This window comes from Macrotis lagotis, chromosome X, assembly GCF_037893015.1.
Source record: "Macrotis lagotis isolate mMagLag1 chromosome X, bilby.v1.9.chrom.fasta, whole genome shotgun sequence".
Lineage (NCBI taxonomy): Eukaryota > Metazoa > Chordata > Mammalia > Peramelemorphia > Peramelidae > Macrotis > Macrotis lagotis.
In genome coordinates, this window is record NC_133666.1 from 289,381,018 (window position 1) to 289,401,869 (window position 20,852).

Consider the following 20,852-nt stretch of genomic DNA (forward strand, 5'->3'; position numbering starts at 1 on the left):
GGTTCTCCTTTCATATCATGTACCTTCCTTCCACAAATAATAATAATAATAATAATTTAGTAAACATTATGCAAAGAAGTAAGGAGTAAGAAAAGTTCTCCAAAAAGTGAAATTAAACCAGAATTATTTTATGAGATAAATAAATAAAAACTGTGTGTATTTTCCTAAACACTCTGTGCTACTCATTTGAAAAATTTGAAATTAGAGTGAGATCAGCTCCAACCAGACTACCAAGTAATGATCCTCTCTAAGTATATTTTTCTCTCTTTTGTATGATTCACATCAAAAAGCCAATGGAGAAAATGACAAAAGACCTCTCTCTCTAAATAGGGCTTTCACCAAAAGAAGAATCATGAACTCCATGCACCTACTTGTAAACCATGAAAAATTGTCATATTTTTAGATGGAAAATAATGAGCATAATCAAAGGTGACATGATGGGGAGAAATATTAAACCTAAAGGGATTTCAAGTATACATTTTTTTTCTGGAGAATTGGTTGTTAAACATTTACCAGCACACACCCCTGGGAAGTCACTATGTTTGAGTGACAAGACTGAATTGGGTGATAAATTTGGATAGAGTAAACTTCAAAGAAAACATTGCAAACAGAAAATAAATAGGACTCAGTATTTAATAGGAGTAAGAGAGCAGGCCATTAGCATTTGGGAAATTATGTAGCAATTTCACCAACTTGAAGAGTTTCCTTGGAATAAAAACCTCATCTTTTTAATGCCAATATTCTTCTGATAATAATATATCATTATGAATAATGGAATTTGACAGCCTCTAAAGAACCAAATGGAATGTTCTTACTCAAAGAGGAAAACAAAAGAATTTACTTAGAGAAACTCAGGGAGTCAACTAAAAAAGAAATTGACTATTCCTTTGATAAATTGTTGGTTTCCAAATCTCTTCTATTTCACTTCGATTGGAGTATACAGTTTGATTTGCACAAATTTTGGACTATACTATAAAATTTTGCCATTGTACAGCATATAAACCTCAATTCATTGGACAAATAGAGCAGAGTAATTATTAGTTATGTTTTGCCAGAGAAGAGAAACTTTTAGTGGTCCATGAAAGTCATGCCCAAGGATTTGAAAGTCTTATATATAGAAGAGAGACTTGATATCTTTTATTTGAACTCCAAAGTAAAAAAATAGGAAAAATTCATGAAAGCAGTGGAGAGGGAGATTGTAATACAACATAAAAAATGTTTCCTAAAAATTCCATTGAAAAGTGAAATGGGCTGCATTAAAATGCCATGACCTAGGGGTGGCTATGTGGTGGAGTGGATAAAACACCGACCTTGGAGTCAGGAATGCCTGGGTTCAAATCCAGTCTCAGACACTTAATAATTACCTAGCTGTGTGGCCTTGGGCAAGCCACTTAACCCCATTTTCCTTGCAAAAAAAAAAAAAAACCTTAAAAAAATGCCATGACCTCTCCATTTTTAGAGTTCTTCTAGGGGAAGTTGAAGGACTACCTGACAGAAATGTCAAAGAGGAGATTCCTGTTTATCTATAAGTTAGAATGGGTACCCTCTCACATGCTGTCCCCACTCTGACATTCTGTAATTCTTTCTTTATTCAAGGATCATATAAATTACTAATCACTAAAGTAAACAATAATTAATTGACGCAAACCTCACCTTTCCCCATATTTATACTTTACATCATAGTTCTAGTCCTCAACAGAGATGAAGATTATTCAAAGCACTTTGAAACACACATTTTACAATCATGCACACTACTGAATATGAATAGGTTGCTGGTTAACATTTCTCACTCCAATTCCTTGAATGTTATTAAGCATTAGAGATCAATTTTGACAACTCACATAAAATCACATATGATACCCTCCAGGAACCTGTCTGACCAGGCAATGAATATATTTCTACTGAAGCAACCTTATGTTCTACTGACCAAAAGCATTTGTCTTTCTGTAAATCTATACCATTTTCTACCAATCTTTGTTTCAATGGGACAATCTTTAACCCAAGTTGTATTTACCAAATCCTTGCAAGCCTTAATAATGGATTGATTTGAGGAGTATAAAATCTGAAGGATCCCATCATTGTAGAAGTGACAGTAATACTTTCAGTACTTGGTAGACCTAGATATAGGGTAAATAGCATGTGAATTCATATAATCTGCTCACTCTCAAGTTGATGGAAGTCTTCCCTCGGGGATATATCACCAAACTATTGTCTCAAGTCCTAGAGATGCAGTCTAGAACATAGAAACCTAAAGCAATGCCATTGACTCCATCCTTTTTTTGAAGAAGGAAAGACTTGGCTTTATTTTTTTGCTTGGAATCCCTAGTTTTCCACCAAGCTAAAACTATCTTTAGAATAATGAGCTGTTTTCAAGGTCATTCCATTAATACAACTGTTCCCCGTGCCCATTTTATCTCCCCCCAAAAGACTTGGATGACTATAAAGTCTCCGAGGATCCTTCCAAAGTGCAATACAGTGAGAAAATAATTCAGATGGTTGTCCAGGTAAATTCTTACTCAAAAATGCATTTTTCAGAAACACACATTTAATTCATACCAGGATATTCAATAATGCAATTCATTTATAAATGAACTTCTATATGTTTCCAGAACTTTGCTAACTGCTAAGAATACAAATACAAAAATGAAAGTTTCTTTTCTCTAGGAGCTTCCACCAGAAGGAATAAAATGTATATTGATAAGTTAATTCAAAAGTCTATATAAAATAATTTCAAAATGAGGTATTGGTGTTTATTGGGGTTTTCTTTATTTTTAATTGACTTAGAGAAGAGAGAAGAGAAAAAAAAGTAAGAGCCCAGGGATAGGGAGGTCATGTCAAATTGAGATGTAGGTTTAATTTATCTGGAAATTTATTTTTCTTCTTTATTTTAGTTTTTCTAATATAGATCTGGCTTAGCCTTGGTATTTCCTTCGAATTTAATATTAGAAACTTTCTTTTTTAAGGTTTTGGTTTTCACATCTTAGTGTTCTTCTAACTTTGGATTCAATCAAATTTGCAACTCCATGTACCTCTTGTTTAGAAATGGAATTGGATGATACTGAAGGAGTCAGGAGATTTGGGATTCTTAGAAGTACTATAAGATTTTAATGTCTCATGTGAGAAACTACAAAAGACATGAAGAGTGTCTCTAGAAGGGTAAAATTCTGAGAAAGCCTTAGATACCTCTTTTTCTCCCTTATTCCAGTTTAACCAAGAGCCACTTGTTTTTAATGTACTAAAAGCAAATTAATGACGTTGTGATTTTTCTAAAACAGAAAAATGAGATATTTTCAAAGGAAAAATCTATCCAAAGGAGACTTCTTTAAATTTAGTTAAAAATAGTTGTCTATTGTGTTTTCTTAGAAAAAAATGACTCAATAATCATAAAGGACTTTGCATTCACAAGAAAAAGACTATTGTTTCATCTGTTCATTCAACTGAACAGAAAGGATCACTTTTTTCATCTCTCCTAATCTGTAAAATGAAGAATCTAACTGGGTACCTTCTATCATTGATTTATGATTTTCTTCTAATGTTAAAGAAAAATAGAAACATATAAGAAAATAGAGGGAAAGATGAAGGAAATAAGTGAGATAATAATAGTGTAATATAATATTTATTTGTAAAAATAAAAGGATAAGACTAGGTAATCCCTAAAACCCCTCCCAAATCTAAAATTATAATCATAAGAGCTTATCAAGGGGAAAAACTATATCAGAGATTTTTATTTTTTTGTGTTATGAATTCCCTTTGGCAATGTGGTGAAGCCTATGTATCTTTTGGGAATAATGCTTTGTAAAACACAAAATAAAATACACAGCTTTATAAAGTAAATTAATGATATTGAAATTTACCAAAAAATTTTTCAACATGTTCTTGGATCTTAGATAAATAAACCCTGTTCTTGATAGTATTAGATAATGCATCAGATGATAACTCTTTGTAATATCCAATGATTCCTTTCTCTCTCTGGCATCATGACACATCTATTAATATACTTATTTTTTTGTGTGTTTTGGAGAGAGTTACCTTTTAATTCTATCTAAATTTTTTAATGTTTCATCCTTTCTGCCTATGGTCTAGAAGCCAAAATAGTCAACTCATAGAATCTGAGATTTAGAAAGATCCTCAGAAGGGATCTGGTCCTTTCTGATAATACACAGCTGTCAGAAATGTCATAACCAGATGCAGAAATGAGGAGTTAAATAAACTTAAATTTAAAAACAGAAACAATGAAGTTTTTTGGTTATTGATCTCCAGTTCGGTGTTCCTTTAAAAGATTTATTCTCTTCTTTTCTCTTCTTTCCTTCAAGGTGAGGGAAGCCATGTTATTCAGACCCTCTCCCATTTATTCAGATGTAGTCTCCTACCAGCAAAACTGAGGCTGCATCACAGCACCCTGGACAGCACCTCCCTCTCACTCAAGTTGCTAAACTGTTAGAATTCGCTTTTCCAGCTCTGCTAACTCTACCCACCAGGAAACCAAACCTTTTCCTCCTCAGTGACTACTACCACTTTCTAGTCTCTTTTTTAAAATATTAAACAACATTCTGCTGAACTCAGACTGCCTTGTTATGAAAGGAACCTTGTTCTAGATATGACTTTATTTCAAAACTTAATACACCAGTATATTTGGTATTGTGTTTTTTCCCTTGATTGTATAGCTTAAGCCCTTCCTAGTGGAAGAACTCTATCATTGTAGGAAAAGCACTGACTTTTGGACTCAGGAAACATGGATTTGAAACCAGATCATCGACCTACTATTTGTACAAACATAGATAAACCTGGGTCATTCTGTAATGCACTTTCTTCATATGTAAGTCAACTAAAATAGATTTTCATAATTGAATGGTATTAGAGAAGGACTTTGATATCTAGAGAATAATACTAATATGTTGGTTTGTTGGGTAGGTATCTGCTGGAAGCCTCTATCTAAGCTCAGTGTTCATATATCACCTAAAATGCCTCCATGTGACTTCATACCTGAAAGATATGAGGTAAGACTCAATATTTTAGAGGTAGTCAAAGGGGTTCTTCCCCACAAAATTTACATGGCAAATAATGTTAGTGTGATTCAGAAAGTATTTGTGTCATCAAGCAACATGACTCTCCAAAAGTCTCAGAAGACTAAATTCAACTTCTGACTTGCTGCATGATCTTGACAAATCTCTTCGGCTATGCTAGCCTGGGACCTCTTATTCTTCTACCATACCATAGTATGGGTGCCTTCCTTCCTCTCCCACCACTTTGTGTATTATCTTCCCTCATTAGACTGTGAGCTCCATTTATGCTCCAAAGAACTCATAAAAACACTGAAAAAAAGCATAATTTTAACCTAGGATGCTTCTTCTCCCCCACCCCATTAATAAAACTTTAGTCTGACAGTTGCAGGATGATGCTGTGTTGATATTTGTTCTCCCTCTAGAAGCCCATACCTGAATAATCTAAAGAATTCTTGATTGTTTGGTGGTGCTGGGAAAAACATAGCTGGCTAAAAGTTTGAGGGGAGAATGAAAGAGTTTATGTAAAAACTCAACTCTGAAACAGAAACACTTTAGGGACAAACAGGCTTATTTAAGTATTGCTGTGATTAGCAGAAACTAAGAGGAAAGAGAGACTAAAGGCAAGAAACCATGATCCCTAAGCAACCTAAACAACCTAAGAAACCAAAGCCACCAAGGAAGGTTGAACAATAAGGAAAGATTTGGAAGCAACATTAATAACATAAGCTGCCATAAAAGAATGAGGAATAAAAAAGTATAGGAACAATTACATGGGGAATTATGCTCCTCAAGAGTAGACTGCTTCAAGGAAGACAAGAGACTCAACTGGGCAATAATTGAGCTTTTAAGAAGGGTAGGGAGATATAGATGGGGATGGGTAGTTCAGAGAGATATGAGAGGAGGGAATGAGAGTTGTGTTCATGAGGGGCAGTAGCTCAAAGACTTAACCATTTCAGTCTAGGGCAAGGACCATTGCTTTGTTGTTCAAGGAGGGGCAAGGTACTTTACTTAAAGTTCATTGACTTCATCTCAATAACTTGTACAATGAAATGCCAATAGGCAAAGATACATGGTCAGTATAGAGAGTACAGATTAATAATTATAAAACTTATTTCTCTGTCCAATATTTCATTTACTTCTTTGAAATCTCTTAAACTTTCAAAGAAGGACCATTTTGCCTGATCTGTGCTCATAAAAAAAAAACAAATAACAGCCAGGAACTTGAGGTCCATGAACTCCTCATATGCAGCTGGCTATGTGCTTCTACTGTCAATTGTCCTTTTTGGAAGGTAGGATGGAGAATGTACTTCACTCCCCACCTTTTATTTGAACTTTCTTTGCACTTAGGCACATAAAAGTACATACAAAAGCTTACTTATCAGGAATATGATTCAAGGTATGCCTGTGTTCAGGAGTTGGTTAATTTTTCATAAAGATAAACCTTAAGGAAAAGAGAGCAGGGGGCAGCTAGGTAACTCAATGGATAGAGAACCATCCTGAGTGCAAATTCAACCAAAGACATTTAATAATTACCTCACTGTATGTAAGACCTTGGGCAAGTCACTTAACCCCATTGCCTTGCCAATAAAAGAAGAAAAAGAGAGTATCTAATATAAAATAAAATTCTTCCTCTCTTTCAAATTCTTTCTCTGCTTCCTTTCAGTCTTCTAACTAGAGATAAGGCCTTATACATTAAAAAGACACTGGCAAATTAACACTAGAGATTGACTTTTGACTTCAGTGTTTTCTTGAGAAAGGTTTTGAATAGCAAAAGAAGAAAATAGAAGACAGCAAACTGCATTGAAAGAGAGGAAAAAAGTTATGCATATTCACTTCCCAGAAAAAAAACTGGCTCTATCTTAGCTTTTCAGACTTCAGGTCAAGTTGAGAGATTTTTAACTTTTTTGTGTGCTCTGACTCCAGTTGGCAGTTTAGTGAAATCTATGAACTCCTTTTCATAATAATGTTTTTAAATATTTTAAACAACATATTAAATAAATGCAATATACAGGATTACAAAGAAAAAACAATTAAAAATGAAATTATCAAAATCTTAAAAAAAAACACATCACAGACTTCCAGGGTAAAAACTCTGAAGTCCATTGCCCTATTTTTTCAAATGAGGAAACTAACATCAGAGTGGTGATATTCAAGATCTGTCAAGTCAAAAGAAATCTAATTTGATTCCATTCAACAAATGGAATGACAATGACCATACTAATCAAGGTAAAGGTTCTGAGGGACATACAAAGGATAAATAAACACAATCTCCATCCTCAAAGTACTTAAATCTGAATATAAAGAGGATGTCAAATAAATATTTCTGATTTTAAGCTTCTATAAGCTTCTTCAAAACTTTTATAAATATTTATTTTCTTTTAAGAGCACAGCAGGTTCCTGCTTTAGTAGTAGAGTAGCCATATAACACCTCCATAACTGATAATATTATGAATTTCATGACATTTGGAAATTCATCCACTAAAGTGATACTTGGTCTTGATCTTGACCTTTGTCTTGCCTCTCAACTTTGATGTCTCTGAAGGAGAAAATAGGGTTGATGACTCTGAGCAGCATTAGCTCACTTAAATCTAATTCACAATCAAGTCAAAACATCACCCTTATGATATCAGTGGTCCTCTTTGAGAATGAAGGATGAACAGCAACAACTTGGTTCAATAAGCTATGCTAAGTTTAGGCAAAAAAAATGAATATGATCTAGCCTTCAATGGAGAGGTAGGAGTGAAAAGGCAAGGATTCATGTTTCCATTCAGCCAGCATTTATCAAATTGTTACTTTTACTCCTTTGTTAAGCATATTACCATATGCATGACTAAGTGGATAAAGAAACAGCTTCAAAGACAGGAAAATTTGGGATCAGGTCCTGCCTGTAATACATACTAGTTGTGTGACTGAGCAAGTCACTTATTTCTTGGTGCTCTAAGACTCCTAAGAATGGAAGTTGCCTCTTCCTACAACTTCCTACAAAGTTCTGCTTCTTTGAGGTTTTCTTGGCAAACATGAGTCTTTCTGATTCCAGGTCTGGCATTCTATCTACTGTGCCCTTTTAATAATAATAAGACCTGCACTTATTAACAGTGGAAAAAGTTTCTTTCTAGGAGCTCAATGAACCAATGAAATCATAGAACCAGTCACTCACTAGTCACTAGAACAGCTTATCCCTATTCATTTTTTAAAACTTAAAGACTATGTATACAAGTTAGCTTTCATTATCAATCTCTTCTTATGATCCCAGCACTTTTCTCATGCATGTATCATAGGTTTGTGTATATACATACATATATACAATGTATGTTTATATATGATTACATACACCTATATTTCTTTCCTATTCCCTATTAGGGCAGGCACTTGGTCTGGATCTAACTTTTTATCACCCTTAGTACCTAGTACCATGCTGTTTGCAAAATATACATAATAATTTTAATTAAACCAAATTTATTGAATTGAACACAAGAATTCTTTTTCCACAGTCCCGGCCTTACAACCATATCCTGGAGATTCGGAAACAGAATTTTTCACCCCTGGTGTCCACTTATTTCCAGAAACCCTTATTGCTCCATCAAGGATATATGCAATGGTTATTTGACAATGAAGGTCGAAGATATTTAGATCTCTTTTCAGGGATTGTCACCGTTAGTGTTGGGCATTGCCACCCGTAAGTATTACTTGAAATTTCTGGTATCTTCAAAATACAGGGAACTTTAAAAAGTGATCACTGAATTGTGCCAGATATGAGCACTTGGAGTTATAAGTTCATGAGTGTGTATGGATTTAGAATGATACTGGGGATTAGTGTAAGTAATGATAATAAATACCTGGTGTTAATTAAAATTCAATTTCTATCTGTTATTCATCTCCTCTTCTCTTCCTTCCAGTTTTCTCTTGATCCCCTAGCCACATTGCTCTCAGAAAAAAATATACTAGAATATATTAAGGTTTAGAAAATACTTTTACCCTCACTCCAGAGCCATAATTAGGGCAAAGTGACCAGGGCTTTCCCCCCAGGTCACCAGTAAAATAGTGACATGCTTCTTCCCCATACTGGTCTTCCAACCTGACCCTCCTGCTCTAAGTTCTCCATCCACCTTATACCAAATTCACTTTCCTCCAATTTGGAGTTTTCACTTTCCCCTGTTCCCTAATTTCTTCAGGGATCAAAGACTCTAGAGCCAAATTGTCTAATAATAATTATTATTCAGTTGTTTTTCAATTGTGTTTGCCTCTTTGAGGTTTTCTTGGCAAAGATGAGTCTTTCTGATTCCGGGTCTGGCATTCTATCTACTATGCCCTCTTAATAATAATAAGACCTGCACTTATTAAGAACATAAAAGTACTTAATAAATGATTATCTCATTTGATCCTCACCCTGGTGAGGTGTTATAAATAAAGTGCTATAAATAGGTGCTATATTTTTTATACTTGAGGAAATCCCAATTTCATACTTGAGAAAACCAAAGTAAACAAAGGTTAAAAGATTTCTCCAAAGTCACATAGCTAGCAAGTGTCTGGGGCTGAATTTGAACTCAGGTCTTGCTGACTCCAGGTTGAGCAGTCTATTCCTATGCCACCTGGCTCCTTTTCTGGGAAATAGGCTTCATCCCTCTTCCAGGAAAATATCCTCAATTGCTAGGGACTGTTCTCCATGCCTTCTACCTTGATAAGTGAGAAAAATAGATCTATAGCTCTACATCTTTCAGTCCAAAAGAAATCAAAGGAAAAACTTAAATACAAAAAGGAAGTATGTGGAAGAAGTGTGGAGTCCAGGAAGAAAAGGGAATAGGTTTTTATTTGTTCAGAGAGAAAAGTTCTCCCAAAAAATAAAAAAAGAGAGAGAGAGAGAGAAGAGTTCTCTATCCTTCATATAGATTCTATATCTCTGGGAAATGTTGTCTCAAAGAACCAAAAGTTTAATGATTTGTAATTGTACCCTTGACAATTATCAACAATATTCACAGAATCAATAAGAAGAGTTTACAGGGTACTGTAGTTTTAAGTTGTAGTAAGTATTTTGGGACACCCTGTATAAGAATCTGTAAATGTCTGCTATATACAGTTGCTTTTAAGGAAATATATATATAAAATATATATAATATATATAATATACATATATAAAATATATATATAATTTAACAAGATGGTGATAGATAGAAAAGTTCAATTTTCTGTTCCTTTCCACTTCTTGTTGGACTTTTTTTCCGTATGTATTTTGATTTGGTTGAGTTTTTTTAGGGGGAGGGAATATTTCTATCCCTGACTACTAGCCTTCCATTCCACTCTTATTGTCTAACACTGGAGTTCATGACTTTTTTGTGTATAATAGACCCCTTTAACAGTTTGGTGAAGCCTATTACTTCTCAGAAGAATAATTTTTTAATGCATAAAATGAAATATATAGAATTCTCCAAAACTACCTCAAACTTAAGTTATCAATGTTCTTTTTAAAGTTTACACCCATTTCTCTCCCCTGGTCAAGAACTCTTGCCATAATAGTAAACCTCTCTTATATGTTTTATAGATTCATGAAGCAAATTAACACACTATGTCTGGGTATGCCTTCCACAACTATGACTAAAAAGAAAGTTCTTACCTAACAAAGGATAAAGATGATTAGAAAAAATAAAATAAAAACTGTTTACACAAAATTGAAAAACTTTTTCACGAGCAAAAAGAAATGCAATTAAAGACTTGATGAAAAATATCATCCACATTCAGAAAAAGTATTATGGAATCTGAATGTAGACCAAGGAGTACTATTTTCACTTTTTAAAAAATTTGTTTTATTATTTTTTCTTATTCTTTTTTCACAATATAGCTAATATGGAAATATGTTTAATCTGTACATGTATAACATATCAGAATGCTTGATGTCATAGGTTTGGGGCAGGAAAAGGAGGAAGGTAGAAAACTACAGAAAATGAATATTGAAAAATTATTTTATGTATAATTGGAAAATTTATAATAAAAAAGATAAATAAATAAACACAAGTAGAATAAAGACAATAAATTGTGAGAATTTCCTCTGAGAAATTTTTTTTTCCTTCATCTTGGTTTTTTGTCAATATATGCATTTTCATCCAAAAGACAAATAGTTGCTAGAGATGAGATTGCATTTTTATTTTATTTAACATGTCACACTTCACATGTAAGATCAATCTTGCAGAAATTTTGCTTTCTTTTCTTTTTTTCTTATTTTACAGCAGGGATTCTTACCCAGGGTTCTATTAATTTTAGGGACCTTTTTATATTTTTTGTAATTGTGCTTCAATATAATCAGTTCCCTTTGTAATGTGTTTTTTATATGCATTTATAAGCATTATTCTGAGAACTTCATAGGTTTCACCAGATTGGCAAAGAGGCCAGGATAGAAAAAATTTAAAAATCCCTACTCTAATGGTAGCCTGTTGTGCACCAGATTCATTCCAAGCTCCTCTACCCAGCTTTCGAAGACCTCCTTAATCTGCTTCACCTTCTCACTACCACTTCTTTGAGTTTTCTACCTATCTCCAAAATGAGACAGGCAAAATGTTCCAAAATGTTCCTATCAGACTGATCTCCCCACTGTTCTCCCTATAAAGTGAATAAATCAATAATTTTCTTCCCTCCTCCCCCAGTCTTTTCTCTTCTCTTTGTTTTACACTTAATCCAGTATAAAATGCTCTCCTCACTGAAATTCACATCTGTCCTTTCAATGTATTCCAAAAAATTATAGCCTTCCTCTAATGTCTTTGGAGAAATTATTTGTACTTCAGTCAAGAAGTCTGATCCCTATCTATCCCTTCAATTTTTTTTTATTTTAAAGAAAGATCTCATTTGATTCTCCAGATGCCAAAAAAATGAATCCCTAATTTCTTGGAAAAGAGGAGAAAAACATCAAAGTAATTATGTTCAGGAATTTTTATTTTCCAAATTGTTTAAAGAATAATTTAAAATCTTGGAAATTTAGTAGTTCCCAAGTCAACTAATCCAAATTCCCACCCAATGCAATATTCTCTGCTATAAGTCCCCTGATAGGTGATCACTCCACTTCATTGGGTATGTAGCAATTAACAAGAAGTTCATTACTAAATGAGGCAGCTCTTTCCATCTTTGGACACTTATCTTTATTAGAAAATTATTTTTTAATGGTCAAAAGATATGAATGGGCAGTTTTCAGTTGAAGCAATTAACTATCTATAGTCATATAAAAATGCTCTAAATCATTATTGATTAGAGAAACACAAATTAAAACAACTCTGAGTTACCACCTTAAACCTATCAGATTACCTAACATAACAGGAAAGAAAAATGATAGATATTGGGAAAATGTAGGAAAACTAGGATGATAATGAATTGTTGGCTGAGTTGTGAACAAATCCAAATATTCTGGAGAGCAATTTGGAACTATACCCAAAGGGCTGTAAAAATTTACATACCCTTTAACCCAGTAATAGCACTACTAGGTCTATATGCCAAAGAAATCATAAAAAAATGGGAAAGGATCTACCTATACAAAAATATTTTTAGCCTCTCTTTTTGTAGTGGCAAAGAATTGAAAATTGAGGTGATGCCCAGTAATTAGAGAATGCCTGGATGAGTTGTAGTGTGCGAATGTGATGAAATACTATTGTTCTATAAGAAACCATAAGCAGGCAGATTTCCATAAAATCTGGGAAGACTTACACGAATTGATGCTGAATGAAGTCAGCAGAATCAGGAGATCAATGTCCAGCAACATTATGTTATGATCAGCTATGATAAACTTAGCTCTTCTCAACAATATAGTTAGTGATCAAAGACAATTCTAAAAGACTTGTGATGGAAAATACAATCCACAACAGAGAAAGTACTGTGGATTCTGAATGCAGACCAAAATATTCTATTTTCACTTTTTTTTTTAAACTTGCCAAATGTTTTTTCTTTCCCCCCTTTTGTTCGGATTCTTCATTCTCAAAATGACATTTCACAATATAAAATGTTTAGTATGATCATACAAGAATAACATGTCAGATTACTCACTGTCATGGGAAGAGAGAGGGAAGGGAAGGATGGAGAAATATGTGGAACTCAAAATCTTATAAAAATGAATAGTGAAAACTATATATGTAATTGGAGAAAAGTTACAATAAAAAATAAAATTACAATTGTATTTCAAAAAAGTAAATTTTTTAATAGTGAACTGAAATCAGATTCCTTGTACTGCTTTTGAAAATAGTTGCATATAAAATAATATATACCATATTAATTTGGATGATTCTGTTCTCCCCTTATTTTTGCCAGGAAGGTAACTACAGCTGCACAAAAACAGCTTGGACGCCTGTGGCATTCGAGTCCAGTCTTCTTACATCCTGCAATCCATGAATATGCAGAGAAGCTAACAGCCCTTCTCCCTGAACCACTTAAGGTAAAATGCTCCAATTCTAAAGTGATGACAGTTTTAGGATCCAAAACCCAGAAGGTTCTATCACTTCAAATATAAATAAGATAAAGTAGAAGAAAGTTTCTTATAACAATAGCATTTCATCCAAACATTCAGTCACTTCATTCCAAAATTCAGTTATCTCAATTATTTCCCTAAATGTAGTCAAGTATACCAATTGACTAGATTGTTTTAAATTGAATTATAGTGCCTATCTTACTTCCCCCTTCTGTTTTTGTGCTTATAGTGTGTAGCACAGGACCTTGTATACACTAGGTTCTTAAATAAATAAATACTTGTTTAATGTAATGAGTGGGATGAAAGAAAAAAGAAAATCTATATTCAACTCACTGTTTGAGAGTGAAAATGATTTCAAAATCTCAACCCAAGACTCTACCAATAGTTCTTTCTCTTAACAAGAACACTACAAACACATCCATCAATAAGAGAGGAAAACATTTAATTAAAATGTGTTACAAATTAATAGCTAGGAAGTAAATCTAGTTGAACACAAGTTGGCACCAAAGGATGCAATTCTCCTGACTCTCTAACATAGCAGATACAATTGTGTTTTGTTGATACACTTGAGAGTAAATGTCTGGCATGGGCAAAGATCCATTTCTTAAAGACTTTTCCCTTGTGAAGAATGCTGACAACTCTTACCTTGGCTCCATTGTCCTTCCCCTTGTCCAGACACATGGGTCAGAATGCTCTGACTGCTGTACACAATCTTCTTCTCTCAATCACCATTCTACTCTGTTGATGCTCGCAGTTGTGGTTCTCCTAAATCTCTCGTGCTAGAAAGTCTCCTCCTCAAATCAGTGTGCTCACCTAGTGACTTCACCATGTTGTGACCTCACTTACAGCCTTCAAAAAAATTTGAATAATTCTTTGCACTGACTGAAGCTATCTTACCCCTAAGCATTATGTGAAATAACATTCACAATCATGTCTTTTACAGAACCAGGGAGATATTATCATGTTGCATAGATATGACTTTAAATATAATAAAATCCATGTAGCATAGTATGATATAAAATATTGTATTATATTTTAAAATTTTTATTAAGGTAAATCTGATTCTAGATGATCAGAAATAACTGTTGTCTTTGAGTTTCAAAGCAAAATTGGAATAAAGATAAAGAAAGGGATAATTTTTTTTAAAAAATAGGGGTATAATGAATGGGAAAAGAGTACGACTATAAGTTCTATATGGGAATCAAGAAAGTTCAAAGAAAGGTAGATGAAGAAGGAATCCAAGGGTGCCAATATTGTACCAACTCTTGATGTTTTTCTCTGAAAACTTTCTCCACTAAATTCCCAATGGCTCTCTATCTCTGGATTCTGGGTATTTTCTCTGGTTGTCTCCCATAACTAGAATGCTTTCCTTTCTTCCCTTTGCTTCCTGGCTTTCCTGGATTCTTTCAATGTAAGAGACTGTTGTGTGTGGGAGTACTGTAAATTTTCATCACCTGGAGTCCTCTAACACCAGAGCATTATTTACTGGTTGATTGAAGAGTGTCATGGGAGTGGGAGTGACCCAGGGACTGGGGAGGATATTTAAGCACTTGTATTTGGTTTAATAAATGGATATCTTGGAGATCTTGTCTTCCACCCCTTCAACATTCACCTGGGTAAGGATAAGCTAGCCAACAGGAACTTAACACTTCCTGAGCAGCTAGTCTAAAAGGAACTTAACAAATGGTGCCCAAACAGGGACACAAAGATGGAGATATCTGAGTGTAGTTCGGGATAAGGACTAGCAGATACAAGCAAGAGAAATTCCAGGCAACATCCCAGAGCAAAGGACTTTGGAGAGGTAACAGATTGATTGTTACCAGGGGGCTGATTTTAAGGAAGTTGGAATAAAGAGATGTTGAGGAATCAGCAAAAGTAAGAAGAAACAAATAAGTATTCAGCATTAAGGAACCAGCGAAAGTGAGAAGAAACAAATAAGTATTCAGCATCTCTGAGGCAGCAGGACGGAGCTTCTTTGTCAGTAGTAGTTTGCCAGCAGAGCACCAGCGCCATCAATGGGATGCAGGGGACCTGCTTGCTGCTCCTTTTGGCTACTACAGCCTATCTGGCTGTGCTAAGTGTAATCCAAACCCCTTAACCTACAACAACTTTAGAGACTTCTCATCAGTGCAGCAGACCCTGAAGCCAACCCTGACACCTACAGCAAATCCCTGTCCAGAAGCCACAAAGAGTTTCACTCTCCAGTCTACAACCAAGTATGACAGAAAGCTATGAAGTACATAGTAACTGCAAAAATGTCACATGCTATTGGACAGTTTGTAATGGTGTTGACTACTGTTCAGAAAATGCAATAACTCCAAATTTTACTGTTGTCAACAACTCAAATAATTTCAAATGATCTCTCATTTTCTTCTGCCTCCACCTTCTGCAGAAGGAGCGGGGAGGAAGAACAGAAATCTTCCTTTTTAGAACTTCTTAACTCAAGCCTATGTCTCAAAAATCTTATTTTATTACCTAGATGTGTGTCCTTGGGCAAACCACTTAACCCCATTTGCCCTGCAAAAAAAAAAAAACATCTTATTTTAGAAATCAAAAGGACCCCCATGCCTTCTTCCTGGTTTGGGGAGGTGTGGGGTTGGGCAACGACTGTGCTTTTCTTAGGCTATTGATTGGGAAGCTTCATGGTCAATTAGTTAAGAAAAAAGGGGAAGAAGACTTTTTTTCTGGGATTAGGAAATTTATATTTTTTCTTTCAAATGAAGCCTGTGCCTATGGCTAGTATCTCTGTAGGGGAGTAACTCAAAATATAAATATATGTGTGTATATGTGTATATATATATATTTAAACATCTATAGGACATTTTACATCTCTCCACTGGCCTGGAAAGGTGGGAAAATATTTTTGTATTCTGAGATCTGGTACTGGCCAAGGGTATCAATCTCAGCTTGGTAAATGTGATGCAAGAGAATTGTTTCTGTGTTTATGTTTGTGTCTAAACTCCTGTGTGTGTGTATGTGTGTGTGTGTGTGTGTGTGTGTGTGTGTGTGTGTGTATTTTCAGATCTGAAATAGGTAAAGTTAAATGTTACTCCTTTTAGTTTGAGTTTTGAATTTTATTGCTTAAAAAGATCTAATTTAAGTAATTAATGTAGTTGGGATCTGAGGCTATCCTTTTATACCATTTGAAAGTTTGTAAGTTGAGTAATTTAGTCACCTAAGTTTTGTAACAAGTCTTGAGAATTTGTGTGTGTTAAGAAGGAAAATATAATTGGGATAAATTGTATTTCAATGAATTTGGGAATATTGAATCATATATATTCTACTGATTTCTTTTGGGAAAGAGATATTTGTACTATCTGATTTGTTTTTGATGTTAAATTGAAATAATTGTCAAACAGTTACTTACGTTATATATTCTTTGTCTCATCTATCATCATACATTCATGGTAAGGGAAATATCATAAATTATGACTCTCTTCTGGGATAAATCTGTGGATTCATGCATAATATAATGATGAAAATGTTATTTTATAAAATTTAATAACTCACATTAATTGACTTGGATGCTTAGTTGTTTTTACTATTGTTTAATTGACGTTTATACTATTTTTGAACTTTTGTTTACAACTTATGTGGCATTCATTATGTAATTGAATTAACGAATTTTTTTTTTCAAAAAAAAAGGGGGGATATGTAAGGGAACTGTTGTGTGTGTGAGTAGTGTAAATTTTCATCACCTGGTGTCCTCTAGCACCAGAGCATTATTTACAGGTTGATTGAAGAGTACCATGGGAGTGAGAGTGGGCCAGGGACTGGTGAGGATATTTAAGCACTTGTATTTGGTTTAATAATTGGATATATTGGAGATCTTGGAGAACTTGCCATCCTTGTCTCCCACCCCTTCAACATTCTTCTGGGTAAGGATAAGCTAGCCTGCAGGAACCTAACATTTCCTGAGCTGCTGGTCTAACTGGAACATAACACTTCAAATCCCAACCAAAATCCCAATTTCCACAAGAAACCTTTCCCAATTCCTCTTAATGCTAAACCCTTCCCTCCTTAGGTTATCTCATGCACATGGTTTATTTGTACATAATCATTTACATGATGTTTTCTTCCATTAGATTACCCTTAAGGTGGAAGCTCTTTCTGTCTTTCTTTTCTTCCCCAGTACTTTGCACAATCCTCAACACATAATAGATGATTAAAAAATAAAAATATTTGTTGACCAAGTGACTGATCATATCACCAAAAATTTATTAACAAAGTAGTGAAGGAGTCAGTGAACTAAGAGTTAATATCTTCCCTGATCAACTTACAAGTTTATTAATATGGTCAAATATTTAACATGAATAGAAAAACACATAAATTTAATCTTACATACATCTGTGCTCTCATAAAGGTGAGAATTCCTTCATATTACAAGTCATAAACAGCTGCCCATACATAAACACATGGTATTGTCAAATATATGCTGACCTTATTCAGATTGAGTCCTTTTATATAGCATCTTTAATAGTCTTCAGTAAGTTAATAGTTTTAATTAAATAAATGACATTTTGTCTTACTTTTCACATCTAGGTTATTTTCTTTACAAACAGTGGCTCAGAAGCTAATGATATGGCTATGTTAATGGCACGAAGCTACTCTCAAAATGCTGATATCATTTCTTTCAGGTAATTGCTCTAAGGGATTTAATTTTAATGATGTTAACTTGACCTAATAATAAAAAATATGTCTTCAAATCACTAAGAAAAGTTGTCCAGGGCATTTATTAGACATTCAAATGGTACAGGAAGGGAAGAGAATAAACATTTATTAATGTTTTTAATTAAATTAAATTAAAATTAATACTATTGCCAGACACTATACTAAGCACTTTATAAATGTTATCTCACTTGATCCTCATAACAACTCTGGAGGGTGGGTGTTATTATCTTCATTTTACAACAGAAGAAACTGAGACAAATAGAGGTAAAGTGATTTGTTCAGAGTTACATAAAGATTTGAAGTTAGATTTGAACATGGATCTTTCTGACTCCAGGCCCAGCACTCTATCTATTGACCTACCCAGCAGCCATGGTTTAGATATGGGTATATAGGTAATTTAGGTGACGAGATTCAAATCAATCTGTTTGGTCCATTTAAACAGAACCTGGATGTGAGAGAGCACCTTGGGATTGGGATTGGGATCATATATCAACATCAACATGTTGCACTGTCCCTAGGATACAATAGTCTTCTCTAGTATTAGGAAGAGTTGGTGAATGGCAGAGGGGCTAGAGAACTGTAGAAGTAGTCAGGAAGATGAGTTCAAATTCAAATACAGATATTAGTTATGTGAGCCTTCACATAGGGAATTTATTTGGCTCCTCTCTCAGTTTTCTCATCTGTAAATAAGGATAAGAAAAGCACCTTCCTCCCAGAGTTATGTAAAGTGAGGTAATTTTTCAAAGTGATTTATAAATTTGCATATTTGTAAATGTATAAATGATAGTGACTGCTACTACTACTACTGATGATGATGATGATGTTTGTCCTTTGTTCTTGAAGAGCACCATGACATCAGGGAAGTGATGCAATGACATTCACATAGGAATTGGACTTGGGGAGGGGGAATGCTGTGCTAAGTCACCAGTCTCACTCGTCTCCTTCAGAGCCATCTCAGGATGACTGAAGGCCTTGGATATGAGATAGTCATGGTTTAGTGACTTGTCCAAGATCACCTAGTAATTGTCAAGTGTCTGAGGCTGGTTTTGAACTCAAGTCCTTCTGACTTCAGGACCAGTAGAATTAGAATTAGAATATTTTGAATACATACTTAAATATAAAGGGTCTAAAAGCATTTCTTCATTCTTTTTTTAAAATCATGCTCATTATCGAATACAAATTTCTGGTCTTGCCAATCAAAACCATACAATACTTTCCAGCCTTAACTATTCCCTTATTGTATATTCTACATTCTAATTAAAGCAGACTTTTCTCTAACTACTGATCTCACACTGCCAGTTCCCTTTCAGTTGCCTTCAACCGATCTTTACACTGAAGTCCTTCTGTTCTTTGAAAGTCAGACTCTAGCCCCATCTTCTTCATGACTTGTTCCCAGGGTCCTGCAATTGAAAGTGATCTCTCTGTTCCTATTGTTCCTGGCACTTCATTTGAACCCCGTTCTCACAGTCAACAAATTTCCTCTATCATATTGATGTGCCTTCTCCTCTCACACCACACACATCACTTTAGATGACAAATTCCTTAAGGGAACCAGTTAGGACCTAGGTCTTTCTGCCCTCAGCATCATAACTTGCATGGAGCAGGTGCTTGATAGGTATTTATCTAATTGAATCCTGGTAATAATAGGATTTAAGATATTTTCCCTAGATTAATGATCTTGATGATTAAAGATATAAGCAGGATCAACCCACACCCCAAAGAAATATATACAATATTTAAGCATAAAAATTCTAATGACTATCCCCACCTACATAAACATTCACCTTTATACCAAAAGTAAAAAAGTTAGTAGCCAACTGTTAATTCTCTTTTCCAGTATTGTCAAATATTAAAATTAGACACTTGTTGGCATCTTTAAAATAGTGCCTGAAGTCAGGGTTGTGTCATAAGAAAACACCTCCACTTCATATATTTTTATACTAGAAACATAAAATTTCATTATTTTTTTAATACTATCTTGACCTAATTTAAAAGGATAAAGAAAATAAAGGGATAGATGATAAATTGAGAAATGAATAGTGCTAATATGAGAATTCTCGTTAAGCAAAGAAACCAATTCTACAAATTTTGAAAGTTCAAATATTTGATAGGGAGTTGTTTTATTTTTTAAATTTTAAACAGTGAAGCATCCATTGGATTGCAAGGTATTGTGTTATATCATTGATTTTGTTTTTGTTTTTGTTTCATTTAATAGCTCAGGCTCAGATCTGCTCCATTCCATGTTATAGCAAGCACTTCATTCCAATTGTAGAAATACATCAATGAGATTTAAAGACTCAATTATTAAGAAGCCTGTGAGGGGTGGCTAGGTGGCACAGTGAATAGAGCACCAGCCTTGGAGTCAGGAGTATCTGGGTTCAAATCCAACCTCAGACACTTAATAATTACCTAGCCGTGTGGCCTTGGGCAAGCCACTTAACCCCGTTGCCTTGAAAAATCTAAAAAAAAAAAAAAGAAGCCTGTGCAGGGAAATCAGAATTTCATTTCATTTTAAGTTATCACTTGTGATTGTCAAAGATAATTTACCATGTATATGAAGAGCTAACATGAGAATAAGTCCATGTACAATCCAAGTTCATGCACAAAAATGACTACTTCTGTAGTATGTTTGGGTGATTTTGAAATGTGACATGAGCACATTTTTGTAATGCTGGGTGGATAATTTGATTGGTGTAATTTTCAGTTGTTTTCAATAGTTAAAAATCATCAAATTTTCCCTTTAA

The 20,852-nt window shown here is 34.2% G+C and overlaps 1 protein-coding gene across 1 annotated transcript in view; it reads left to right on the plus strand.

Annotated features, from left to right (window-relative positions):
• The window catches only part of AGXT2 (alanine--glyoxylate aminotransferase 2), a 56,281-nt gene that overhangs the window by 2,758 nt on the left and 32,671 nt on the right, over positions 1–20,852 (plus strand). Inside the window, exons 2-5 of the mRNA XM_074208411.1 lie at positions 4,912–4,997; positions 8,495–8,679; positions 13,281–13,404; positions 17,980–18,074. Coding sequence (XP_074064512.1) covers positions 4,912–4,997; positions 8,495–8,679; positions 13,281–13,404; positions 17,980–18,074 — 490 coding nt within the window. The remainder of the gene's footprint in view (positions 1–4,911; positions 4,998–8,494; positions 8,680–13,280; positions 13,405–17,979; positions 18,075–20,852) is intronic.